Raw genomic sequence first — 26,111 nt, forward strand, 5'->3', positions numbered from 1 at the left:
CCGAATCCCGGCACCGGGACTTCTAGATACATGCATTGGAACATGCAGGCAGCCAGGCGGTAAGCGGAATTGGTGTCCTGGCGTTACTGCCAAGCCTGCGTCACATCGTTATCCAATGGCGCCATTCCCGTTTATTGCTATCTCAATTATTCCCTCAATCGTGGCCGGAATAGGAAGGTCTCTTATTACTTCCCTGCCGCGACTTCATGAATCAGATTGCGATAGGCAGGTCAGACCAGCCTCGCTGGATAATCACCAAGGGGATGCTGTTCCGGGTCCTACGCCGCATGGTACCCCGCGCGACGGCTTACGGGCGGGAACTTCAAAGACGTAATGTAATGCTTTCGGGCCTGTGGTGAGCCGCTTCCCTGGGTCGTATTACCAAGGAAGGACCGTTGATAGGTGAGACAGGAAGGTGCATATTATCCATTCATTACCTGAGCCCATATATAATGTGCTTGCCTTGCGAGTCCGTCTCTCCGGTTCCTTTTCTGTAGCTTGACCAAGAGTGACCTCCTTCCTCTCACTCCAGTCAATTGTCATCCAAGACAAGGGACTCAAGAAGCAAAACCACCATGGGACGCGGATTCGTGTCATGCGCGCTAGCGCTCTATGCTGGCTTGTCCAGTGTCGCAGCGCTGACTCCAGAGGGCATGATCTCGGCAAACCGCTACGGTGATGCTATTCCCAACCCTACTGGCGTATGTCTCAAATGACTGCAACACTGTGTTTCCCACTTGGTCGAGCCTGACTAACGTCCTCTAGGAATTCGCCCTCCTCACCATCTCCAAGTACTCTTTCGAGAACCATACTTCCTCATCCAAGTGGGCCAAGCTGGATTTGAAGACTGGTGACATTAGCGACTGGGAAGGAGACGAGTCCATCTCGGAGTTCGTCTTCATTGGCCCTACGTCCTCGTCCATCCTGTACCTCAATAGCACAAACGCGGAAGACGACGGCGGAGTAAGCCTGTATGCCGGTGATGCCTTGGCGGTCGGAGATGCCAAGCTCGTAGCATCGATCCCAGCTCCGCTTTCCGGCCTCAAGGCGGCGTCGACCTCATCCGGCGACATCAACTTCCTTCTCTCGGGCCTGGCTTATCCCAACGGAACTGCGTACAATGAGAAGTTTGCTACCAAGCCAGCCAGTGCAGGTCGCATTTACACCTCCATTTATCCCCGACTCTGGGTGAGTACCGGATCGTTTTAGACGACTTCTGCAACCACAGCTGATGGTTTTTCAGGATCACTGGCTTACGCCGCAAAAATATGCGGTGTTTGGTGGAACTCTGAAGAGTAAAGCTCCCAGCAATGGAACTTACGGCAATGGAAACAGCTTCTCCTTCGATGGCAAACTGACCAATTATGTCACTGGCATCTGCAACGTTACTTGTGCTGAGAGCCCAGTCGACACTGAAGGCGATGCGGGCGACTACGATCTAGCACCAGACGGAAGCAAGCTCGTCTTCAGGTCCAAGGATATTGACCTGCCTCTGTCCAACTACACGAGCACCCCGCTCTACCTTGTCCCTTTCACAGGATCATCAGAGGATGCCGTACTTCTCAATCCCCGCGGAGCCCCTCCATACCCAGATGCTGAGGGTTACTCGACGAGCCCCAAATTCTCACCCAAGGGTGACAAGATCGCCTACTTCCAGCAAAACGGTATCAACTACGAGTCCGACCGTAGAATCCTGTACATTGCCAACCCTGATGCCAAGAACGCCGAGATCACCAAGCTCGCCGGCAAGTGGGACCGTTCCCCTGCCTCGCTCGAATGGGCCAAGGATGGCCAGACCGTGTTCGTCCAAGCTTCCGATCTTGGTCGTGATCGCATCTTCTCCATTCCGACGACGGCCAATGATGACTTTGTACCAAAGAACATCACGGACGAGGGCACACCGACTGGGTTCCACATCATCCCGGACGGCCTGATCGTCTCGGACTCCAAGATCTGGTCCAGCCGCGACATCTACACCGTCTCCACTACCGGCGAGCCCCTCAAGACCTACTTCCAGTCCAACAAGGTAGACCCCGAACTTGCTGGTCTTGGCCCCGAAGACGTTTCGGAATTCTACTACTCCACCAACAGCTCCGAGATCAAGCAGCAAGCGTGGATCGTTTATCCCGAGGGCTTTGACAAGACCAAGAAGTACCCCCTCGCATTTCTCGTCCACGGAGGTCCTCAAGGAAGCTGGGCAAGCTCTTGGTCACTTCGATGGAACCTCAAGACCTGGGCAGACCAGGGCTACGTTGTTGTTGCGCCGAACCCGACTGCCTCGTTCGGTTGGGGCCAGAATCTGACTGACGCAATCGCTGGAAAATGGGGCTCATACCCCCTACTGGGATTTGGTTCACGCTTGGAAGTATGTCAACGAGACGCTTGACTATGTTGACACCACTCGTGGCATCGAAGCTGGTGCCTCCTTTGGTGGATACATGACGAACTGGTAAGAACCCCTCTGTTATTCCATCAGCGTATCCTGCTAGTACTATGGATATGTGGCTAACACCTCGACAGGATCGCCGGACAGGAGATGGGGCAATGGTTCAAGTCCCTCGTGACCCACGACGGCGTCACGCAAACCCTGGGCGCCTATAACAGCGACGAACTGTGGTTTATGAACCACGACTACCTCGGCCCCTACAACGCTAGCGGCATGGTTCCCGGCTCGCCCTACTACGACTGGAACCCGCTGCTGTACTCTGACCGGTGGTCGACTCCCCATTTTGTTGTGCACAACGAACTCGACTACCGCCTGCCCATCAGCGAAGGCATCCTCCTCTTCAACATGCTCCAGACCAAGGGCATTCCGAGCAAGTTCCTCAGCTTCCCCGACGAGGATCACTTGACACTCAAGCCCGAGAACAGCCTGGTCTGGCACACGGAGATCTTCAAGTGGATCAACTTCTACAGTGGCATTAGCAATGCGACGAGCCCGTTTTGAAGCACACAATGAACCTTGTGTGACCAAAGGTGCCATGATTGCGATCTCATGTACGGCAAGCACCTAGAAGACTCCAAGTACGATAATGTAGTAGTTAAATAATATAATTAATCAATGAACTTGACTGTTTGCGTACGAGGAAAGGCACGGTGTGCTATCCATGTCTATATGGTACTCGTTCTATACACAAATTCAACAACGAGGTGACTGCAAGTTACACGTTTGGAAATGTTTGAATCTTGGCTAGGGTGATGGCTGGGGTGATGGCTGGGACGATGACCTAAGTAAACTTGAACGACCATTAATAACCGTCACGAAGGGAGCTTCAAGCACACATTCTGGATTGGGACTGTAGACGATATCGCAACGAGTGTCTCTTGTCTACCTATCATCCTATTCTCAGGTACCAGGAGGAAGGCAAGGGTCAGCAAGAATGACATCAGGTATCTAAGCTAGTATACACTCGGTGAGAGCTTCGTTCGTCTTTTAGAAAGCAAGCATTAGAACATCGTGTTGAATTACTGGCATTCTGGGAACCAGAAGGAATCGTCGAACATCATGGAGGGTTCATAGATGAATTTAGGATGCCGCAGAAAGGCGGCTGGCTATCAAGTCACTAGTCTTGAGAACAGTGAGCCTCGAGTTACACAGCGTAGTGGCACATATCATCACAGCATGAGACGTCCAGCTCGTATCAGTAGCTAGGTAGGTAGCAGTAGATCACCTCATATGGCACTGAATGTGAGGCGTAGGTGAGGCGAGGCAAAGCAGACGGCTGGTAGCAAGTACCTGTGGATCACTCCCTGGCCCCAAGGCACTTAACCATTTTCGGTTACAGATCTGGGGAGAGCCAATAGGAAAATCCACACGAGGTGTGCCTCAGAGGAGGGCAGCTGAAGTAAATGGACCAATCAGAAAATCAGGTATCGGGGTGGTCACTGTTGACCCACCCAAGTAAGGTGCGGCTCTGCTGTGGGTTAGGGGACCAGAAACGTTTTGGACCAATCAGGAAATTCCCCACCCCTGCATTTTGTTTCTGCCTGAGGACCTGACATCGCCAGCCATGTTGTCGTGCCCTCTTGCATTCAATGTTTACTGATTGTGGACCCCATTCTGCCCTTCTGGAAACCTACTTAAGGGTTCTTCTCTCCCCAGTTCTCAACTTCTTCCTCCCTCCATCATCAAGCAACCCAAACATCAATCCTCTTCCTTGGACACTTGGGACTTCAACCAACATCAAGCTTCCTGTTCCCTAACAAGCTTCATCATCTTCCTTCATCATCATTACTCTTCTTCATCATCCTTCTTCATCAAGGACCTTCACCAACTTGATCAAGTACCATCTTCATCAAGCATCTTCATCTTCAACACATCATTGCTTCCATCTTCCATCTTCCACCTTCAACATTGGCACACCATACCACACATGTCACTTGTCAACATCAACCTTGCCTTGGTACACCACCACACTACCACATGACCACAACAACATTGGCATGCAACCTTCAACAACAAACATCGGAAGCAATGATCAAGATGTCGTCTCACACAAGCTGACTCAACCATACATTGTAAGTTTAACTCAACCCTTCGCAACATGGTAAGACATTCATCAACCTAACCACCCTCCTCCTCCCACAGCTCTCACACATGACCACCCTTCACTTCCTTTTTCCACTACATCATCTTCAGCAAGTCTGGCCTTGCTCCAGTTACCCTGCCCTCACATCCCCAGTACGTCCTCTCCCATCCAACCTCGTCAGTACCTTGGCAAGCTTTGCAAATCAGAACACCAGCGTCACCTCGTGGCTGCACAATGGCTCTTCTGCGCATCGCGACTTCATCCTGATCTCGTAAGTCGAGCGTACTCCGGTACAGCACCTCCGCAGAGCTCAGATGATTTAATGTCAACACGGAACGCGTCTTTGGCATGGTTGGGGTTCAGGAACACGAGGATCAATGTGACAGAGGTAACTGCTCGCTTGATCATGTCCAATACAGTTGTTTGATATGTGGAATTTGGAGTCTTGGGCAAGTCATCAAAACAAACCGAGTCAGCTTCTCTCATCAAGGATTATGGTAGCGATGCTTCACCCGCCTTCAAGGTAAGATATTTATTTCATCACTTCTCCTCGTCCTTCAATCAATTACTAACTTAGAAGATGAACATACCAGACCAAGCAATCTTCAAGACCGAGCGATACCTACAAGGCAAGCCACCGAGGCAACAAGACATACATACATACAAGGCGGGAACATCATAGAAATATTGGAGGATTTGGGATATGGGACATGGGACTTTGGCATGGGAAATTGGAAACATTGAGATTGGAAATATTCATACATACAACATGACACTCCATGGAGGTGACATGAGGGACGGTGGCGGGCACTTAGTTCAATCTTTGCATTTGCAGCTTGAGTAGCAGCAACAACATAGTACTCAAACGCACAAATCAATACAGCTGCAAAGCGATTGAACACGTCAATTATTTCCCGGTTTTCTCAATTTAATTATTGGCATCCTGATATCGACTTTTGCTAGGTGAATTCGAGTTGTTACTGTTCGACATATGCAAATTGCTAATTAACCATATGTGAACTGGATACGTGACAATGTGACATGACGTTTTGCAACAAAAGCTGCCTCCAGCCAAGCTACCTTCGCTGAGCTGGCGTTGAACTGTAGATAGCAAGAATTGATAAGACACCAGAAAACGGCAGTCGTTCGTACGAGCAGTGGGTTCCTACTCGTGGCAGACGTTGTTGTGGTTGTTATGAATTATCCTGGCCTATTGGAGTTAAGTAAGAGAAACCAAAACGCTCGGCATTTTATCAGCTTTAGGTTGTGCTTTCGAAGACGACGATAATACAAGCATTCGCGTCTGCACGCAGATCCGGGCCACGGGGCCGAAGGAGTGGATATGCCAAGACGCCTGCTGCGTCGTTTCTCACGAGCAACCATCATGTCACCTGCACTGCGCTGCATGTCCATACTAACGTTCGTCAAATACCACCTGTCTGGTAAGGCATCTGCAGCCCATGTGGTGCCCATCGAACGTGGCATGGCTTGACTTGGCGGCGGAATTTCGCTCGCGTGATGCCGTGGCGCCTTGCCGAATCCGAACGCCGGACGTCGTGGCTCCGGGCTCCGCTGCTGCACACTTGTCACCTCATATTCGGCGCCCACGGAACCGCCAGAAGGGCTTGGTTGGAAAGCTAAGCCTTGATGGGGATGACTTAGACGGCACCGATTGGAGGAATCTTTCTTGGAACGATAGGACGCACAGCACCAGAAGTGACTGCGTTGGGAAGGGTGGGAATGGCGGGACGCGCGATGTGATCACCCATCCATACCTGCCTGAGTGGTTCGCTTTGACGATATTTATAACTGATGCTCGCCATTCGCTCCGTGTCCTTACCCTCACTCTCTGTAGGATCTGAACAATTCTCCTTCAAGCACCTGAAGTCCACCAAACCATACCTCTACCCGAACAGCAGCTTCTCTCCCCTGACCCGAGCCGAACGCTCACACAACGATGCGAACCAACGCCATCCTCAGCCTTGCGGCCAGCGTCGCCTCGCTGGCCTCGGCCCACACCATCTTCGTCCAGCTCGAGAGCGGCGGCACGACGTACCCGGTGTCGCACGGGATCCGGACGCCGTCGTACGACGGGCCGATCCAGGACGTGAGCTCGGACTCGCTCGCGTGCAACGGGCCGCCGAACCCGACGACGCCCTCGGACAAGATCATCGACGTCCAGGCCGGCAGCACGGTGACCGCCGTCTGGCGGCACACGCTGACGTCGGGCGCGGACGATGTCATGGATGCTTCGCACAAGGGGCCGACGCTGGCGTACTTGAAGAAGGTGGATAGTGCTACGTCGGCTGCGGGGCCGGGGAATGGCTGGTAAGTGGAAATTCTTTGCGCCTACTCTCGATGAGCGCGCGGAACTGATCCAAGTGGTTTCATCAGGTTCAAGATCCAGCAGGATGGCCTCAGTGGCGGCGTTTGGGGTACCTCCAAGGTTATCGAGAACGGCGGTCTTCACTCCATCAAGATCCCGGACTGTTTGGCGGATGGACAGTACCTCCTCCGAGCTGAGATGATTGCTCTGCACGCTGCTGGATCTTCTGGTGGTGCCCAGCTTTACGTAAGTCATTTACCACACGTTTCTCTACCCGGTTTGATGCTCTTACTGACATGGGATCGCTCTTAGATGGAATGTGCCCAGATCAACATCAAGGGAGGAAAGGCCACTGCGTCTCCGCAGACATACAGTATCCCAGGCATCTACAAGGTATGCTAACTCTGTTATTTCTCTTGCTACACAACCCGCATCATCGACCGCTGACACAAATACGATTTACATAGGCAAACGACCCAGGTCTGCTGATCAACATTTACTCCATGGGGAGTAGTAGCTACGTGATTCCCGGTAAGACCCCAGACTTCCTCACTCTCAAACACCTCTCCCGAAAGAACATACATAGCCATGATGAGAATCCGATGCCGTCTCTCATTTCCCTGCCCCTGGCCCTCGCGGTCGTCTGCGTCCTGCTGCTGGCCAAATACCTCTGGACGCGCTCCACGCAGTCCCGCCTGCCCCCCGGCCCCAAGCCGCTGCCCCTCATCGACAACCTGCACCAGGTATCCAAGAGCCAGCTAATGATGATTTGTTTTGCTTCACCTTAGGCCCCGATCCCTTCACCTGCGGTGCCGCCGGTAACAACCCCGCGCCCACCACCACGAAAGCGGCCCCAACCACCATCGTCACGTCCACCAAGGCGCCAGCGCCTACCACTACGACCAGTCCAGGGCAGGGAGGCGGTTGCAGCCCCGTGGCTCAGTGGGGGCAGTGCGGCGGCAAGGACTTCAAGGGCTGCACGGCGTGCTCGGGGTCTTACAAGTGCGTTGTGAGCAATGAATACTACTCGCAATGCCAGTAATCTATTGATAAACGGGAAGAGAAGATTTCATTATCCTTGAGATGAGAGTATTAGAAGTGTTATTAGAGAAGAGCATTCGTTGGCTGATTGCGATGGGCTATTTACTAATAGCGTATCGCGGCAGTACTCCTGGTGTGTAAACACTTGAGGTAGTCTAGAATCATGGTTTGGCTAGAGGATTCCCCTAGAGAGAAAAGTGCAGGACCAGTGTTTGTGCCGCATGTGATTCTAGGGAGTGTTCCCTCGATACTCCGACACGCGAGAGACTCCGTTCAGCATCCCAAATCTTCCATTATGCACCCCAGTAGTGCGGTCCACCATTCACCCCGGTAGCAAATCCAAAACCACATCTCAGCCTGGTAGGCCCAGAAGTATTGCGGGAAATCTTGGCCACCAAACACGATATTGTACAAGAGCACGGCGCATACGCCCACTATCCCTGCGCAGACAGGCGAGGCCCGGTAGAAATTGCCGCCGTGCTTTTGCTCATACTGAATATGCCCCCGAAGGGTTCAAAGGGGAACAAGTCTCCATGGATAACCAACAGAGCCGCCTGGGCGAAGGCTCCGATCAGCTTCGCCCAGAAGAAGGCATACTCTCCAACTGACACGCGTGGCTCGAATGTCTGGTCGCGGTGGTGGCGGGCCATGAGAATGGATGTAAACGCTATGGCGGCCATGCCGAGACAGAACCGGCTCATACCGGGCCATGGGCTTGTGAAAGTACGGTGCTTGTTTACTTCCATGGTGTTGGCTTGATCTGACTATGCGGCTTGCTGGAATGAAAAGGCGGGAGTCGGTTGACAGGACCTGCTGCTGGCGAATCTTTGGATATTGTGTGTGTGTGTGGCTGTCCAAGAAGGATCTTTCGACATATATTTTAGGGTTCTGCTCCCGGAGTTGCTGATGGCTTTAGAAATTGTTTCAGGCGAAACAAGGGAGGATCATGGTAAGCCTTTTAAATCGATACAAACCTCGTGATATCAGGAGGGAACCTGTCGCCGTTGAGTTGGATAAAACTATTGTTGTTAAGCTTCGGCCACTCCACGGCAGCCACATATGTTTGCTCCATTTTGAGGGCTTTAAATGCAGACACAGAGGCAACCTGGGTGGCCGTTAAAATCTGCCAAGGAATAGTCAAACCGTCAGTATATTGCGGATGGGTACACAAGGCGTGTAAGGGGAGAAGGGACAGAATAGAAACAAAACGTGATCGCAGAGGGGTCCAACTCTCTCGTCTCATGGTACAAGAAGCCCGTGGACCAAATTAGGTACTATAGCAAGACTATACTGACCTAGTCGAAGAATTGTGATGTCGGTAGGAGTCATGAGGTCTTGTTGTGATGGGCACTGAGTCTTTGGGCATCCAGTACCTGACGAGGACGAACACAGAGATCAGCACGGACCGGCTTTTGTATCAAACGACATAGCATTCGATACCAGACTACGTGATGGTTATAAGTTCTAAAGTCCTCAAGTGAGTGGAGATTGCAGGGACATGTATACTGTCCTAGTATATTGAAACCCCTGAGGATGTTTGCCGTATTCCTGGAGCGTACTCAGGGGCACCTTCTACCAGAAAAAAGAGTCTCAGTCGATACAATGCCCTTTTTGCTTCTCATGTATAGCTATTATAGGCTTCCAAGTGAATCAATCACCGTATCGAATCAAACGGACCAAACTTCGGATGCATTATGCGCCAACATCGTGATGCCCCTGTTGGCGACTTGAAGGTTAAGGTAAAACAATGCAGCTGCTAGGAATTTATCACTATATTGCGATGGAAGCTTTCTAAGAGTTATATCAGCTGCATTCAGACTAGCCTCCGAGCACCAAAGACAAGGGGTTTTCGGTCGACTATGTTGTCGCCGGACAAAGAGGATCACCCCTAATAGCACACTATCCGGATCAGTAAGCTCTTTATTCGATCTCGACACGACAAAGGCAGGAAGCCACAATATCCCAAGTGTTAGGACTTGTTACTGCCATCAGGCATACTTAAGAAATTGAATAGATGGGTGCAGCTATGGGAGATTCCCATATCAATCACAATCGCTCAAGAGTTTGGAATACCGTATCGAAGTAAAAGGGAAAAGATAATTTCATTGGAATCACTGCGAACATGGCGGAAAAGTCGGTAAACGTCACAAGAACATCTGTCCTGGAAGATGGCACTCTGCCATTTCCCATACGAGGCCCCAAGACTCTCCGAATCCCGGTGGAAAGAGACGTAGCGTACGCCAAAAATGCGTTGAGGGGCCTCAACCTGCTGCAGACGCGCTACGATGCCGCGATCGCCTCGCAGAGCCTCTCGAGCGCCCTGGAGTACCTCTACGAGCACCTGCCGACCAAGGTCTCGGACCTCGTGACGTGGCACTCGCCCGACGACTTCGACATCTTCCCCGCGGACATCGGCCCGGACGACAACGCGGCGTACCGGCGCTTCCTGGAGCAGCACCCGAAGCACTGCGCGACGAGCTACAAGGCGATCCGCCAGCACGAGTACTTCATACAGCAGGTCAACACGCACGATGACCACTACGTCACCGTCCTCCTGCACCTCCGCAAGGACGACCACCCGCGCACGCGCTTCTGCCAGCGCGTCCCCTTCACCACCGTCGACTTCTCCGCCTTCGTCGACCCCTCGGCGTCGTCGTCGTCGCCCTCGTTGACGGACCCCGCGTCCGAGGCCCGCGTCGCCCGCGTCCGCGCACGCATGGCCGAGTTCCTCCGGCCTGTGCTGAGCAACATCGACGACCGCGCGGCCCACGAGGGCAAGCTCTGGGTTCCCGCGTCCCAGCCCGCAGACGCCGACTTCAGCTCCGGCCTGCGGGCCTTCGTGCTGTTCGAGCAGTTCACGCGCCGCCTCGTCGAGCTGTGGTGCGAGGGCAAGTCGTATGATGCCGAGACCCTCTGGCGGCCGACCTGCGCCTACATGAACCTTGAGAAGGCCCGCGACGACATGATTGGCGCCGCGTCGCGCCAGGTCCGGCGGTACATGGGCTTCACCCCGCGTGTTTCCCTGTCGCTGCTCAAGGGGCCCAAGAACGGCAAGGAAGATCCACAATCGTTTGTGCTGCACCGGCTGATGACGCCGCGGGACGTTGGGCAGATTGGCGACTTCCGCTTCGAGGGCGACGACGAGGATGACAGCGGGGTGGACCAGTCGGATTCGGATGATGATGCCGCTTCGGAGGCGAGCGATGATTCCAGTTCCGCTGCACGAAAGGGCGGGCCGATAAGAGGGCTGCCGCGTGTCGATTTGGATGATTCGGAGGACGAGGAGGACTTGCAGCAAAATGTCGATGATGCATTCATGCGGCTCGCAGGAGCCGATGACGCCGATGATGAGGAGGAAGAAGAGGATAAGCAACATGCCAAACTTGCATCCAGCAAAGTTAGTTCACCTACCATGGACGTGGAAATGGCGGAGGGTCCGGAGGTGATCGTGATAGAGGACGGTGATGATGATGCCCCGATATTCTGGGGACCCCAATGGCCCGGCGAGATCCCTCGTCCGGCGTCATCCCGCTGCGCGGTACTTGGCTAACCGGCTCGATCCGCAGGCACCCGAGAAAGCTTCGTCGTCGACTCCATCGTCGACGACGACCTCTCCGTCGACGGTAACACATTCGGCAACGACCAGTTCGAGATCGAGGTGGAAACGCCCCCTTCGCAGGAGAGGAGGAAGCGCATATCCCACACTCGCCCCGCTCCTCTAGATCGGACGATGTCGACATCATCATCAACGAGCCTCCTCAAGAAGCCATAGCCTCTTCAGAGACACATTACAGGTATGCCTTCCTCTATTATGACCCGCTGGAGACCAATAGTGACTTACTGTTTGGCTGCAGCCCCCTATACCAAGGTCAACACTGCAAGAACCAGACGAAGAGGAAGATGAGAGGGAACATGCCGAATTCTGCCGCAGCGATGCCCCCAGCCCCGAATTCCAGCCCCAGACCCAACCGGAAGCGCCCATGGAGTCCCTCAGCACGCCGCTCCCGCAGTCTGTTGAAGTCGAGGTGCCTCTTAACACACCCATCGCGAGCCCCGCCAAGCCTTCCACGCCTCCGCCCGCGGAGGAGAGCGCGAAGCGGAAGTTCAGCCTCGTGAGCGACTACGACGACTACGCCCAAGAGGAAGGATCTCCCACGAAGCGGCAGCGTACCCAGTCGCCGATTGCTTCAGATGCCAATGTGCAGGAATACGACCCCGAGGCGCCGTCGTTCGGTGTTGTTGAGGAGTACGACCCTACGGGAACCGGCCCTCGGTGCGCCGACTTGGAGTTGGACTGCTGTCAATTCCTCGCCGGGCAGTCAGATCCCGGGGCTGACGTTGGCGCCGGAGCCAGCTGCTTCGGCCGGCGAAGGGGAAGTACAAGCGGAGGATAGTGAGGTTTCCCCTACAGGGGTTCCGTTCCACATAGCTTAATAGTGGCGCGATGGGAAGTTATCATAGCATGATTGGGTAGTTAGCATTGTATGGTATGGGTATGCATATATCGATGTTCAATTCAAATTCATTCGGGTAACCAATTCACGTATGAAAACTCGTATGGGCCACAGATTGATCGCCATAACGTGATGTGTGTTGTGTTTTGGCCTTGATAGATGGTATTGTTGGTAGAAGAAGAGCTGAGGGGGTGCCTAGATTGACCGCACAAGCAACATTCTTAGAGCAAGTACATGTAGGTAGGGACATAACCCCGCCAACACCCAACAAAGATGTAAGGCCCCCATGAGAACCCACAAACCTTCGAGTAGCTTACAAACAGTCTCTTCATAGACTGTTCTCTTCCTCCTCCATCGCATCAATACACTCCTTCCACTTAGCCCACGCCGCATCCCCGCCAGGCAACCCCCAAGCAACGGCAAACGCGTCCCATCCGGATCCCCGAACCCGCGAAGCCGACTGATCGCCTCCTTGATCCCCACGGTGCCCGTCTGCACGATGAGCTCCTCCATGGCGCTGAGCTTGTACTGGAGCTCGCGGCGGCGGCGGACCTCGTCCTCGGTGAGCCCCACCGTCTTGGCCGAGAGGGCGTACAGCGCGACGACCGTCTTGGGGAAGAAGCCCGCGCACCCGTCTATGGCGCCCGCGCCGCCCACCGCAACGACGGGCAGCAGCTGCTGGCCCAGGCCCGAGAAGGTCCGGAACTGGGCGTGGTCGATGTGCGGGTGGGACGCGACTTGGGCGTGGTACGACATGTCGCCGTGCGAGAGCTTGCAGCCGACGATGTTGGGGTGCTTGGAGAGGGTCGCGTAGGTTGAGGGGACGACTTTGACGTTGTTGGAGACGCCGGGGTAGTGGTAGCTGAGGGAAGTATTAGTAGGTATACACAAGCATAGCAGGGTGAGACTTACATCAAGATGGGGATGGGGCTCTGGTCTGCGACGGCCGTAAACCACTGGATGATGCCCTCCCGTGTGCTAGCGCCAGCAAAGAAACCCGGGACGAGACAGAGGCCCCACTGGGCACCAGCCTCCTTGGCGCCCTTCAGCTGAGAGACAGTCTCCTCGACATTCTGCGTGGCGGTGCCGGCGACGATGGGATAATCCTTGAAGCCGGCCCCGACGAGGGCCCTCCGCACGCTGGACAGGATCTCGGAGCGCTCCTTATTCGTCAAGTGAATGGCCTCGCCCGTGCTGCCGAGGACGACGAGCCCCGTGATGCCCGCTTTGGCGAGGTAGACTGAGTGCGCCGCCTGCGTGTCGGCGTCGTACGGCGATGCGATGGGATTGTAGCTCGCCGACTTCTTGGGTTGGAAGAAGGTGGGGACCGGCACGTAGATGCCGGCCGGGGAACTGGAGCCATGGCGGTTCTTCGGGCTTACAAGCTTATAAGTAGCAATCTTGGTGACGAGGACAGCTCAATGCACAAGAGAAAACCTCAAAGACTTGAGACTTGAATGAGTGCCGTTTTGATCTTATTTGCTATGGCCCTTCCATTACTCAGGTCTCTACATACACATATTTATGGTTTCGTGGACCTTGCGCGGGGTTCTCCAGGAAATGACGCCGTACCCGACTACCGAGGATTGGGGTCGGGGTTTCGGTGCAGCATTCCAGCGATCTCGTAGCGGGTGTTTTGTCGGTGGTAGCCGACGGATACTGCGACTTGATTTCCTCCAGACGACGACTGCGTAGGTATCGTTAGAACATCAACTTGCCATCACTAGAATAACATTCCTTTTCATACGAATCTTATGAATATCCCTTTTCATGAGCTGAAACTATGCAATACCATAACTTCTGTACTCCTGCGTTGAATGACGACCGAATCAATCAATTGATTGATGGATGGCGACTTCTTCCATACCCCCCCCAGGCGTACCTTTAGAATTCCTCGAAGCTGGCGGCTAGGCAGGCTAATATGCACTTACCTATGTAGTGTCAACATAGATTCAACTGAGCCTCATAGCTGTAGTGCTTGCTTCTCTTTTGCAACTACTACCTCGTGACCAAGTGGAAGTCTTCGCATTTAGGCAGTCGCATGCACAGCCTCCAGATGGTTCGCACGTTGGTACGCTGGAGCCTTATTGACCGAACCACCTAATTTTAGGCAGCACCATGCTATAATTACAACAACGTTGAAGTGATCAGAGTCACAGCAACAAACCACCTGAGACTTATTGACTGAACATTTCTTTCACTCCAACTTGAAATACTGGCCACCACACTTTTGCCAGCCCTTTTCAGCCTTTATTCTTTCCATCCCAATTCATAAGCAATCTTCGCAACCGGATATGATGTCGCGCATTTTGGGCAAGAAGCAGCCAGAGCCGGCGCAGGAGCAGAGAAAACAACCCATGCCCGTCGTGACCTCGTACGAGTCCAAGGACGTCGCGATCCCAGATGACTTCCTACGAGACGAGCGCCACACTGCCGACTCCATCAGCTACAAAGTGATCAACTTCAAGGAGACGGACCTGCGCCAGTACGAGCCGTGCTACGCGGCCGTGCTGGACAACGTGCTGACGCCGTCGGAGTGCGCGACGCTCCTGCAGCTCGCCGAGTCGAGCGTGCGGGACGAGGACAAGGCCGCGGACGGCAGCCCCTGGCGGCCCGCCATGGTCAACGTGGGCGGCGGGCGCGAGGTGCTGGAGACGAGCTACCGCAACAGCGACCGGATCATCTGGGACAACCAGGAGGTCGTGGACCGGCTCTGGGCGCGGATCGCGCAGGTGCCGGGCATCATGGACAAGCTGGGCCAGGTGACGGGCGAGGAGCTGCTGGGCGTGACGAAGAAGGGAAGCAGCAGACGTGGTGGGACTTCCACGCCATCAACAAGCGCATGCGCTGCCTCAAGTACGGCAGCGGCCAGTTCTTCGCGCCCCACTGCGACGGCGCCTACAGCACCAAGGAGGACGACGGCACCGTCTACCGCACCCACTACACGGTGCACCTCTACCTCAACGACTCCAAGGCCGAGGTCGGCGATGAGGACAAGGAGACTACCGAGCTCGAGGGCGGCGCCACGCTGTTCTTGTCGACCAACGAGGAGCGCCGGGTCGAGGTTAACCCCAGGGCCGGCCGGGTCTTGATCTTCCAGCACCGCAGGCTGTATCACTCGGGCGACAACGTCCTGGCGGGTACGAAATACACCATCAGGACGGATCTCCTGTACAAGTTGCGGAAGGGTGATAATGGTAACTTGGAGGTTTGATTAGAGCCAGGCAGCAACGGAGCAGATCACAACCAAAATTGAATGAATGAATATAACCTTGGTTTCTGTTTCTTCTTGTGATCTGGCATTTGGGCTAGTAATTATGGCCATTTCATTAGCTGTTATATCGAGTTGCTACATGTAGTTTTATACTGCCATGCTGTTGATGATTGTTTGGGCGGGTGCGGCTTAGGGGCACTAGTAAGATGTCATTCTCGCTAAAATCGCACTGATGCCCACTGAAGCTGCCATTTCCCGCAGGCACTTCAGGCTTGTACACGGGCAATTTACCTTTCCCGTCCTTCTCCTTCACCGCGGACGGCTGAATGGAGGCGACACTGTAACAATGAGCTAAAAATCGGTTAGATTTACCCCCAACGGTCAATTCTAGCTGCTTTTCACCCTATCGATAAGATCAATGTACCCTCGTCGTCAACCCTCGTCGCAGCCAGCCTTTGAGCCAGCCTTTGAGCCAGCCTAAATCGACGTGCGACCTAGATTTCGCGTCGATCGGAAAGAATTGGCATTAATCGTACACAATCAACACATTTCCACGACGATGGCTTGATGACAGTGGCTGGTGACGATGGTTGGTGACGATGGCTTGGTGACGATGGCTTGGTGACGATGGCTTGGTGACGATGGCTTGGTGATGATGGCTCGAAAGCTGGCTCGGACGATGGTTGGCGACGAGGGTACATTGTTGCCTTTTGGGTGCGTATAAGTCGGTGTGTAAAGGGTGTGGTTGAAGTGAAAAATGGCAAAAAATCATTGTTTTTAGCTCATTGTTACAGTGTCGCCTCCATTCAGCCGTCCGGTGCCTCGGAAGCCCATGGCCCTTAAGCCCACTAACACGAAGGGCGTCTATGTCAGTTTGGATTCCAGCGAGATCACGAAGAACAGGGTGAAATAATCAGGTCCTTACCTGTTGCAATACGTCCCATTTCAATCACGACTGGGATCCAAGTCAGAGTCGCCAGGATCTGCCCGACATCCCAATTGTTGATTTCGATTGTCGACAGCTCATCCCGCGATGCTGCCGTAAGAACGCCGCGGATGTGCAGAATCAACCCGAGTATCGTCCACATGCCGACTAGACAGAAAACAGGTAGTGCGAATTGAAAGAAGCGCGAGGTCAGCCGTGACGCCACATGAGTTGTGCTGCCTCGTAGCCGCTCTATGAGACGCACCGTACCTATGATGAGGTACATCCCTGGCGGCATCAGCATGGCAGCCCAGATGCAAACCATGGCCAGCTTCAGATAGCCGGTACTGACATTGAATTGGTAGTCGCAGTAGCATATCATATTAGAAGGTATCTCCCACAATAGCTCACCGAGTACTGCCGTCCTCTCCGTGCTGGGCTGCATGAAGACGAAGATGGAGCTCAAACCCGGATGCTCTATGGCTGTGAACCAGACCACCACCACCACCCATATGGAATAGAGCACGAATTTCGAGGCTCGGAAGAAGCAGTATGGGAATCTGGCTTGGGTCGCATCGACGAGACAGCAGAGCGCCAGGAGCGGAAGGAAAGCGAAGGATGACCCGAGGTCGTTGACCAAGAAGTAAAGGGTCGTGTTGCCGTCGCTACCTTGGTACGGTCGCAAGCTGAATGCCAAAGCACAGTATGCTTGCGCCGAGGAACATGCCGTATAATGATCCCCGATGCACCTCCACCAACCTCGTGATGACGAGAGACCCGAAGCCCTTCCCGCTCTTACATCGCGCGAGGACCACGAGCACGAGGAAAAACAGCGTCACTAGCGACGCTTCCATGCAGTACGAACTCAAGACCTGGGGATATACTCTCAGCTGATGTGCCAATGCCCAAATTATATGACAACTCGTGGGGATGCAGGCTTCAAGGATACTAGAGCGACTTACACCAATGCCAGCCAAGTCTGGGTCAATGTTGCTATACCCGGCGGAGAGCATAAGGCACGCCCGCTCCATACAGGCTGCATCTGCCTTGGCGACCCTCCAGACTGCATATTCCCTCCAGTTCAATTCTGATGCATAATCGTCGCCTGGTTTCGTGACGTTGAACTTCTCCATCTCAAGATGATGTTGGTACCACGTCAGAATTGCAGTCCAGGATGCCCATGGTGCTTGGCCATTTATGTCGGATGATATGAAATCGTAGGGTAAATCTGGTGGCAGGATTGATGCGAGGTATTCAATCATACTTTCGGACCCGCCAGATTGCATGTACGGCCCGTAGAGTATGAATAGTTCGCACGATCTTGCATAGTTGAGTCTGTCGCTGCCACCGGACAGCAACTCCAATTCACCATCCGTCCCAACCATCGTCCTGCTTTTTGGATCCTCTTCAGATAATATATTGACGCGGCGGCTTTGGGTGGAACACAGAGAAGAACGGGAGCTAGGCAGTCCGGGGGTTGTTGCTGGCACGGTACGTTCAAGCCTGGTGTCCAGATCAGGTGTTTGACGCCAGTTCTTGTAAGTGTGCTTTTGAAGACCCATACGCATTGTTCAAACAGATACTCAATATCTTTCGAATCCGTAGCATACCTGAAGTCAATCAATCGATATATGAAGGAGCTGGCTCTTAACGCGAAGTCAAAGCAACAAGGTGTTTCAACAACATGCAGGTCTAAGCCGCTTGGCCCATAGCCAGTAGATTCTTGAGGAATAAGGGTCGAGTGCTTACCTGCCGATCGAAATCGTCTTAATATAGCAGCAATTATGTCAATTGAAGCTTGGTGCTGTCCCGCTGTGGTGATACAGACGAAAGCCTGGCTGCCCGAGTCCAGATGATTCCCTTCGCATATGCAGTTCAGCCGCACAGCCTGCTTGACTCTGAAGACGAAGATGTCAGGCTCAGGCTCCCATGCGTTATCATGTTTCAGTGTGGTACCACAAGGCTCTACGAACCCTCTACGTTTTCCGTGACTCTTTCCCTGCGCTTTCGCTATAAGCGCCAGGTCTTGAGGAGGACAATGTTGGGTAGGGCACTTACATTTAGAGGGCCAATAGCCTTGTTCACGTTACACCCCAAAATAAGAATGCGTATATCAATGAACGTATCTCCTTCCGCAGACTACGAGCTTATATGGCCGAGATTCCGGAAGTTATCATGGATGGGATTGAGATGCAGTCCTACGTGGCGCAGGAAGTGGCGACCAACTCAGTGAGTCCGCTGTCGGCGCCCGCGCAAGAACCTGTACCCGCCAGTCAGTCTGTACGACAAACCATTACAGATGTCTCGCCTTCATCTCTAGCATGTATATCAAATGCATCGGCACATTCGGATCACCTGGACCAGGAAAGAGATTCCGCAGAACACGTAACTATAAAGCAGCCATTCCAGCCCAGCCCTAAGGCGAGATCCACGAACGCACCTCGCCCTAAAGACAGCCGCGCTTCGTTACTCGACCCTAGGGAAGCTTCTGGAGCTACGAGGGCGCCAGCCTCCTGCTCGCCATAGCCGCATTTGTGACCATCGTTGTCCTACTCGCTTCGTATAACGGCCGGAAGCGACCGGATTAGCCTCCCTTGATCAACATCAACACTCTTTTGTCCATTCTCACAGCCATTCTGAAAGCCTCACAGTTATTCCCATCGCGGAATGCATTGGCGAGCTGAAGTGGATTCATTTCAAAGACCCTCACCCGGTCCGAGACTTTGCCAGGTGGGACGCTGCTACTCGTGGCCCTTGGGGGTCGCTTATGCTCATCTTTAAACACCCCTTGAATATCCTTGGTGTTCTGGGAGCCACACTGACAATAGTCGCTTTGGCTATTGACCCTTTCGCGCAACAAGTGATGGGGTTCCAAAGCTGTCTGGAGCCTGTTGACGGGGCCCTTGTCACGATTCCCAGAGCAAACAACTACACTAGAGGGGATGTACAGTACTCTTTAGGAACTCCTTCCGTGGGTGGACCAATGACCGCCGCTCTCTACTCGGGTCTCTTGAACCCTCCTGATAATGCATCCTCCCTGATCCCGACGCTCTGTCCTTCGGGGAACTGTACATTCAGAAATGACCAGTGGGGGACGTATACTACTCTTGCCATGTGCGCTTCAGTCGACGATATTTCCTCCTCCATCAAAGGTACAGGATCATTCACCAGCTGGAACTACTCCCTCCCATCAGGCCTTCGAATCATGATGGGCGAGGTCCTAGCTACCCGCGAAGCGTATGAACCACCGCGGGTGTTTGAACTACCTTCGGAAGACACATCTCTCTTTGCGTTCCAAGCCCTGATGGTAGCGTTGGACTGTGACGGCAACACTAGCACTCCGTCTGAGCTGGCGTGCAGGACGGGAGCTCGGGCATTCAACGTGTCCCTGTCTCCGTGCCTCCATACCTATGGTAATGTCACATATACCGACGGCATCTTCAGCGAGACCGTACTTTCGACTGAATTGCTCGCGTACGTTCCTAGTGGCTAGTTCAGCCTAGCTGGAAACCACCCTTCGATCCCAGGGCTGGACTGTTCGCCTTCTGGCCAGCCCTCCCAGCAGAAGACACAACCTGCCAGCCTCTTCGCAAACAGGGGTTTGTACTACAATAATCATTCGGCAAAGGCTTCCGACGACCCTGAGACCGTTTACTTCGACAAGGCTTGCACATATGACTTCGGGTATGAGCCCACAGCTGGACTTAATCGGATCTTGAACACCGTCTTTTTCGGTAATGGTACGAAGGGAGGAGTGAACAGGTTGGTGACGCCGCGGGGGATCGGGCATCAGCTCGTCGGCGACGTGTGGATGGAGCGACTCTGGGCAAACGGCACGGCCGACCGGGGCAGCCTCGCCGCGTACATGGACGGGCTCACCGCGTGGATAACCGCGACCATCCGCCGAGAAGAGGCGGTGCACGACGGCGAGCTCGCGGGGCTGGGCATGGTCTACGGGAACCAGACGTGCATCGTCGTGAGCTGGGGCTGGATCGCCTTCCCGGCGGCCTTGGTCCTGCTGACGGTGGTCTTCCTGGCGCTGACCATCTTCGAGAGCCACCGGCACACGACACGGCTCGGGACGGTAGCCGCTCAGGCCGGGAGGAAACTGTGGAAGTCGTCGGCGCTGCCGCTTCTGTGGGCCGGGCTGGAGAATGACACTCGGTACCGGCCTGATCATTGTTTCAGCGATGTCCCAGATATGGAGGCGTATAGCGAAAAGGTCAGGGTGAGACTGAGCAAGACGGTCGTGTACGTGGTGGGGCCGGAGGAAGGTTCTGGTAGGATCGTGCAACGGCCTCAGGGTAGATGGACTTTGCAAGAGTGTTGAGGTGATGGGAGTACTCGCAGGACCAGAGTACTCTATTTCGTTGAGTGGCTGAAATTTCTGCGTCTAAGTCAATCATTGTAGGACTGATATGAAGCTTACCAGAACCAAGTACTGGAACAGGCAGTCGTCCACTACTTCGGATTATCCCGAAAAGTATGAGCAAGGAACACCATCAGATTGAGACATTTGGTGTGGCTCATATCCCACGTCTGGGACTTTGGCTGGAAGACATCGCCTCTCAAGCTGGAGCAGAGATCATTACTGAATACCGCCCTCACCAGAAGGAATCTCAGTAAAGCTGCCTCGGCTTTAGGGTGGTACAACCAGCAAGCTGCCGTGCATTATTTCCCACTGATCAAGGTTGTTCGAATCACCAGTAAGGCCACTGTCTATAGCAGGCCAAAGATAAAGGATATCCAAGACTTAAAGCGAACTAACTTCGTACTGGAAATTTGATGAAGAAAATAGAATGTTTCAGCTCTTTCTTCTAAGGGCACTTCTTATCTTTACGACTTCCTCTAGGATACATATAGAAACAATTTCAAACAGGCAGGTATTACCTGTTTAGCATTGTTAATGAATCTAAAACATTGACGTACGTAGCCCTTCTATAGTAGTAACTCTTCAAGAGAACCTCCTTAGCCATGTAAGTAGGTTTCACTGCAGTCTCAACAACAATACTGCAGACAGCCATAGTTGTTCCATGGTCCGAAGCGCGTAGAGCCAAGTAGCAACCAGTGATAAACAAAGAGCTGCTCACCGATGGCAGCCTGAGCTTTGCGCAAAAAGTCCCAAGCAATATTGACCCAAGTTCCCAGCAACCGGAGTGCTCCTTCAGTAATGTGGCAGCCTGCAAAACTGATAACCATTTACTATATGAAGTACCAACTCCTTTGACTGCCATCAAACCCCCTCTCAGTCACCAAGAAATTGCCAACTCAAGTCGAGAGCGAGTAGCAAATAGCCACCACAACCCATAAGGATCGAATCGTGCTGAGCGAGTGTGCCAAGATGGAACCGATGGAACTAGAAGAGGGGAGCCAGGGAACCGAGAGCCCTACCTGGAGCACGAGCGATTCTTCGACCGTACAATCCGATGCAAATTACGATTCCGACTACCAGAAATTTCTTGACGATAATTACGATCGACTGATTGCCCTCTGCAAACATCTATGGCCATCCGCGATAGAGAGCACGATCAGGGTCTACAGCGATTTTGAAGACGATTGGCAAGGATTTTACGTTTTCGATTTATGTTTCGACTCACAAGGTATCGAGTGTGGCGGTAGTCGACAAGTCGATTACCATTGTCTGAACATCCACGTTCCGAGAGAGCAAAAATCGATCCAGCGGACGGTTGCCATTCTTCAATACTTGGAGAACCATAAACATCTCAAGGCTCCGAGGGTTGTCAAATGGGATGCGACGAAGGACAACCCTCTGGGTATGGGATACATCATAATTTCGAGAGTCACGGGAGAATTTCTTGCTCTGAATACCGAAGAAATAACGATGTGTAATATTACTCATGACCAAAAGCTCGCCGTGGCCAGACAATTAGCAGCCCTGTACCGACAGATGGAGACCATCACGAATCCCATCGCAGGCATCATCGAGGCCTGTCAGAACATCCCTACGCATGGCGGCACCGGCACCGAGGACCACATCTTCGTCCAGCCCTTCGGGACCGAGTGTCGTTGCAAGCCAAATGACACTATTAAGAGTGAGGAAGACAACATTCAAGATGTCGGAAAGTTACCGAATGACCGTTTGCATCGGGATCCTCCGAACGTACCCGTGGGCGAAATCATGCTCGTGATTTACCAGAGACACATGTATCATTCGCGCAACTGCCACAAGGAGGATCACCAGCACTCTTTCGAGCTGTGCGAGCAGTTAAAGGAGATGATGCAGAAAATTGTAGACCAGAACGGCCTCGGTTCAGACACCATCTGCCTTCGACTTCCGGGTCTCACCGTTCGCAACATCATGTACGAGCGCGATGCAGACGGCAACCCCCTGTTCACAGGCGTCATCGGCTGGGACGACGCCATGTTCGTCCCCGCTTCGCGGCCCGCGAGCCGTCGCGGTGGCTATGGGGCCAGTATGAGCTGAAGTACCGCGACAGCTACGTGGCGACTGTTCCAAAGGAAGGGGAGTCTATCCTGCGCACGCCAAACAACCTTCTCACGGCGATTACCCCCGAGAACGAAGAGATCAAGCGAGCGTTTACAGAGGCCGTAGGAGAGAATTGGATGGCCGAGGCCGAGGACGAACGCCTGGCCCTGGCGAGAGCCCTGCTTGACTTCAGCAGGGAGGTTGCTTACCCTAACCCAACAAATCCGCCCGTTGCCATGAAGGAGGCCTGGAAGGCGTTGGCAGAGGGTGTCCCCGACACTACTGACCCTGGACCTTCAGGAAAGCTGCCGAAATCTAATGAGACGGGCGAAGAAGACCAGGAGCAAGGTCAGCCATTATGGTGGTGTCTTCATGATCCGATGGATGAGGATGAATAGCTGAGTTAGATACGACTATGAGGCATCCTCTTACAGCAAGATGAGGGGAGGCAATGCATTAAGTTGGCGAGGAGAAAGGGGGAGGGGAAAGAAGTAAGAAAAGGCCATTATAAGCTGATGCGCATCCGCAGAGGGGCGGAACGGGCTATGATTTAGACTAGAGTAGAGAGCAGATGCTTAGATCCAGACGATGCGGAGTTGACACAGTTGCTTTTATCATAATGCCTGTTGTGTCAGTTCACGTAGCTGTTTAGTCATAGCGACACCACGCCTCCTTTTGACTGGCCCAACCAGTATAAAAACTAACGTAAAAATGCTCCAGACTTACCAACCTGGGAGTTTCTACGACTAGTAAAATAAGAAAGGAACGCAACAAGAAGCTTCAACGACAGACGACATTAATAATACTCCAGCTATATCATCGACTCGCCCGCGATAAGCTATAAACATGCCACACGGATCTAGTCGCCGCCATGGGCATCATGGACATCACCATGGCCACCGCCATCATAGGGGATACTCGTATAACTCAGCGCAGTTGGGTGCAATGGGATACTTTGGTGGAGGCGGTAGACCAGATTACCTTGGCCACCGCAGCTGGAATTACGATAGATCCGGGTACGGCATGACGAGGCGCCGAGGAGACAACCAAGCTTGCATAATGATGTAAGTCGAAAGGGATATAACATCAAAAACATAGATAAGCAGGATCGCAGCAGAGTAGCAAAGCGATAATAGAGGCAGCGAGGGTTTCAATGCGTTCTATTTCGTGTGTATATATAAGGGTGAAATGGTTGATTAGCCTTGGATGACCTTGGCACCCTCAGCGGGTTCTAAGACTTTCCACTTGCACTCGATGTTTTCCTGCTTGAACCTCGCAATGATTCTGTCGGCAATCTCTTCGAAGTTGCCTAAGCGGTCGCACATTAGTTGACTGTTCGTATGCCACGTTTGCCCATTGGGTTCATGCCCAAATGTGGTTATGGCCCATTGAGAAAGCGCGAAATGAAGAAAACTTACTGGTGGCAAGCGCCAGGATGGTGGGACCAGCGCCGGAAAGGCACACGCCGAGGAGACCGGGCTGGGTAGAGGGAGACATGGACGCAATGATGTCGCCGAGGCCGGGGATGAGGGTCTGGCGGTACTGCTGGTGCAGCTTGTCCTGCATGGCGAGGTAGATCATGTCCGGATCGGGCGGGGACTGGCCGAGGGCGACGGGCAGGAGGGCGATGCGCTGGAGGTTGAAGGTCACGTCCTGGCGCGGGTAGTGCGTGGGCAGGACCTCGCGGGCCTTGGCCGTCGGGACCTCGAACGCGGGCATGATGGCGATGGCCTTGATCTCCTTGGACCAGGGGAACTTGATGTGGTGGCCGATGCCGAAGGGCGGCACGGGCGGGCTCTTGCCGGTGTCTTCTCCACCGGCGGGCGCGGGCAGGACTTCGCTCAGGGGGATCTCGACACGGGCGACATCCTCGGGCGTCAAGGGCTTGAGGTATGTGCCGACGAAGCCTCCGAAGAGTGCGGCACCGACGTTGTCGGGGTGACGTTCTAGGGTCCCTGTTAGCCATTTGGGTGATCCTTGAATCAAAGAAGGCGTGATCTCAGGGCGAACGCACCAATCATAAGGCAGAAGTCAAACAGCCGCTCGTGGCTCAAGTTCAGCTTGCCCACCGTGTTGCCCAGCAGCACACCAGCCACAACCGCAGCACCGGACGAGCCCAGGCCGCCTCCTAGCGGGATAGGGTTGTTGATATGCACATGGGTTTCCACGGGGAAGGCGCGCTGGTCATGGCATCGCAGAACGTAGAGCGCCACGCGGGTGAGCAGGTTGGCGGAGGGGTCCAGCGGCACTTCGCCCGTCTCGGCACCTTGGCCCTCGTAGGTGATTTTGCAGTTCAGGGGTTCCTGTGACGAGGTCTTGGACCTGTCAATGGTGACGGTCAGCTCGAGGTATATGGACAGGGCCAGGCCAATGACGTCGAATCCGGGGCCGATGTTGGCGGACGAGCAGGGGGCTCGGATGGTGAAGGTCTCCATTTTGTCGCAGTCGCAATGCGCACGCACACCGATCGATACCTGAGGGGCAAAGTGGCTAGGACTGGGAAACCGAAGAAAGGGAATACGTGTCGCAACCGCCTATCTATTCCGTGCTGAGAAAGATTCCGTATCCAACCGGTAGCAATACGGACGTTCGCTTCCTGGGGCTTTTACTCACACAGAGTCAAGGGTGTTCCCGCGTTCGTGAGATCCTGCCGACTTCGGGCGAGACCAAGCAAAAATGAGAAAGGGAAAGGTGGGGTGGATGTTAGACTTCACACTCAGCCCTACATGTGGGGGGCCTCGATCTTACCAGCAGCTCAAGACCCTTTTTACATGCTGTTGAGTTATTTTACCCCTGACCCTGACACTTGATATATAAGGTACACATACTATGTGTAGGACCACCGTCATATGTTCCGTAATGATATCGACCCGGATTTGGCAAGTCTCCGGAGTGCCCATTGGGCTGATTGGTTCCTTGCCTCGCCCACAGTTCACCTGCGGGGTAGGTCGTTCTGGAGAGTGACAGTGCTTAATGCCAGGGCTATAAAAAAAGGTGCGCCGAATTAAACCTACAGGTTTGTCAGGAGACATCAGAGTACGGGCAATGTCCTGCATTTGTAGTCATTTCCATGGAAGCGGCAGTACTGCCTCAGGTGTCTGAAAAGAGGACTGAACTGGGCCCATAAGCGTTCAAGGCTCCAAGGTCAAGGCTCAAGGCAACCTTGAACCACAG

At 53.6% G+C, this 26,111-nt stretch overlaps 11 protein-coding genes across 11 annotated transcripts; 7 read left to right on the top strand and 4 right to left on the bottom strand.

Annotated features, from left to right (window-relative positions):
• Window positions 1-575: 575 nt before the first annotated feature.
• On the top strand, window positions 576-2,947 carry PG997_011386 (uncharacterized protein; the record flags this gene model as incomplete). Its single annotated transcript, XM_066815701.1, has 5 exons — window positions 576-701; window positions 766-1,188; window positions 1,244-2,351; window positions 2,416-2,449; window positions 2,521-2,947. 5 exons carry the CDS (start codon window positions 576-578, stop codon window positions 2,945-2,947), a joined length of 2,118 nt encoding a protein of 705 aa, XP_066664991.1.
• A 3,539-nt stretch (window positions 2,948-6,486) lies between these two features.
• On the top strand, window positions 6,487-7,643 carry PG997_011387 (endo-beta-1-4-glucanase D; the record flags this gene model as incomplete). The annotated part of the gene is made up of 4 exons (XM_066815702.1): window positions 6,487-6,857; window positions 6,924-7,101; window positions 7,168-7,248; window positions 7,323-7,643. 4 exons carry the CDS (start codon window positions 6,487-6,489, stop codon window positions 7,641-7,643), a joined length of 951 nt encoding a protein of 316 aa, XP_066664992.1.
• A 687-nt stretch (window positions 7,644-8,330) lies between these two features.
• On the bottom strand, window positions 8,331-8,642 carry PG997_011388 (uncharacterized protein; the record flags this gene model as incomplete). The annotated part of the gene is made up of 1 exon (XM_066815703.1): window positions 8,331-8,642. The coding sequence occupies one exon, from the start codon at window positions 8,640-8,642 to the stop codon at window positions 8,331-8,333; it is 312 nt and encodes a 103-aa protein (XP_066664993.1).
• Window positions 8,643-10,018: 1,376 nt separating this feature from the next.
• Window positions 10,019-11,446, top strand: PG997_011389 (uncharacterized protein; the record flags this gene model as incomplete). Its single annotated transcript, XM_066815704.1, has 1 exon — window positions 10,019-11,446. The coding sequence occupies one exon, from the start codon at window positions 10,019-10,021 to the stop codon at window positions 11,444-11,446; it is 1,428 nt and encodes a 475-aa protein (XP_066664994.1).
• Window positions 11,447-11,876: 430 nt separating this feature from the next.
• On the top strand, window positions 11,877-12,290 carry PG997_011390 (uncharacterized protein; the record flags this gene model as incomplete). The annotated part of the gene is made up of 1 exon (XM_066815705.1): window positions 11,877-12,290. The coding sequence occupies one exon, from the start codon at window positions 11,877-11,879 to the stop codon at window positions 12,288-12,290; it is 414 nt and encodes a 137-aa protein (XP_066664995.1).
• Window positions 12,291-12,678: 388 nt separating this feature from the next.
• PG997_011391 (uncharacterized protein) lies at window positions 12,679-13,962 on the bottom strand (the record flags this gene model as incomplete). The annotated part of the gene is made up of 4 exons (XM_066815706.1): window positions 12,679-12,810; window positions 12,834-13,212; window positions 13,263-13,703; window positions 13,931-13,962. The coding sequence occupies 4 exons, from the start codon at window positions 13,960-13,962 to the stop codon at window positions 12,679-12,681; spliced, it is 984 nt and encodes a 327-aa protein (XP_066664996.1).
• A 685-nt stretch (window positions 13,963-14,647) lies between these two features.
• Window positions 14,648-15,564, top strand: PG997_011392 (uncharacterized protein; the record flags this gene model as incomplete). Its single annotated transcript, XM_066815707.1, has 2 exons — window positions 14,648-15,136; window positions 15,160-15,564. 2 exons carry the CDS (start codon window positions 14,648-14,650, stop codon window positions 15,562-15,564), a joined length of 894 nt encoding a protein of 297 aa, XP_066664997.1.
• Window positions 15,565-16,104: 540 nt separating this feature from the next.
• PG997_011393 (uncharacterized protein) lies at window positions 16,105-18,057 on the bottom strand (the record flags this gene model as incomplete). Its single annotated transcript, XM_066815708.1, has 5 exons — window positions 16,105-16,271; window positions 16,490-16,657; window positions 16,760-16,836; window positions 16,901-17,154; window positions 17,452-18,057. 5 exons carry the CDS (start codon window positions 18,055-18,057, stop codon window positions 16,105-16,107), a joined length of 1,272 nt encoding a protein of 423 aa, XP_066664998.1.
• A 607-nt stretch (window positions 18,058-18,664) lies between these two features.
• PG997_011394 (Zinc-binding oxidoreductase protein) lies at window positions 18,665-21,115 on the top strand (the record flags this gene model as incomplete). The annotated part of the gene is made up of 4 exons (XM_066815709.1): window positions 18,665-18,761; window positions 19,141-19,940; window positions 19,983-20,769; window positions 20,922-21,115. The coding sequence occupies 4 exons, from the start codon at window positions 18,665-18,667 to the stop codon at window positions 21,113-21,115; spliced, it is 1,878 nt and encodes a 625-aa protein (XP_066664999.1).
• Window positions 21,116-21,830: 715 nt separating this feature from the next.
• On the top strand, window positions 21,831-23,335 carry PG997_011395 (uncharacterized protein; the record flags this gene model as incomplete). Its single annotated transcript, XM_066815710.1, has 2 exons — window positions 21,831-22,923; window positions 22,974-23,335. 2 exons carry the CDS (start codon window positions 21,831-21,833, stop codon window positions 23,333-23,335), a joined length of 1,455 nt encoding a protein of 484 aa, XP_066665000.1.
• A 798-nt stretch (window positions 23,336-24,133) lies between these two features.
• On the bottom strand, window positions 24,134-25,372 carry PG997_011396 (uncharacterized protein; the record flags this gene model as incomplete). The annotated part of the gene is made up of 3 exons (XM_066815711.1): window positions 24,134-24,246; window positions 24,356-24,883; window positions 24,952-25,372. The coding sequence occupies 3 exons, from the start codon at window positions 25,370-25,372 to the stop codon at window positions 24,134-24,136; spliced, it is 1,062 nt and encodes a 353-aa protein (XP_066665001.1).
• Between the last annotated feature and the right edge of the window lie 739 nt (window positions 25,373-26,111).

Source organism: Apiospora hydei (assembly GCF_038363865.1).
Source record: "Apiospora hydei strain CBS 114990 chromosome Unknown utg000008l_segment0_segment0, whole genome shotgun sequence".
Classification (NCBI taxonomy): domain Eukaryota; kingdom Fungi; phylum Ascomycota; class Sordariomycetes; order Amphisphaeriales; family Apiosporaceae; genus Apiospora; species Apiospora hydei.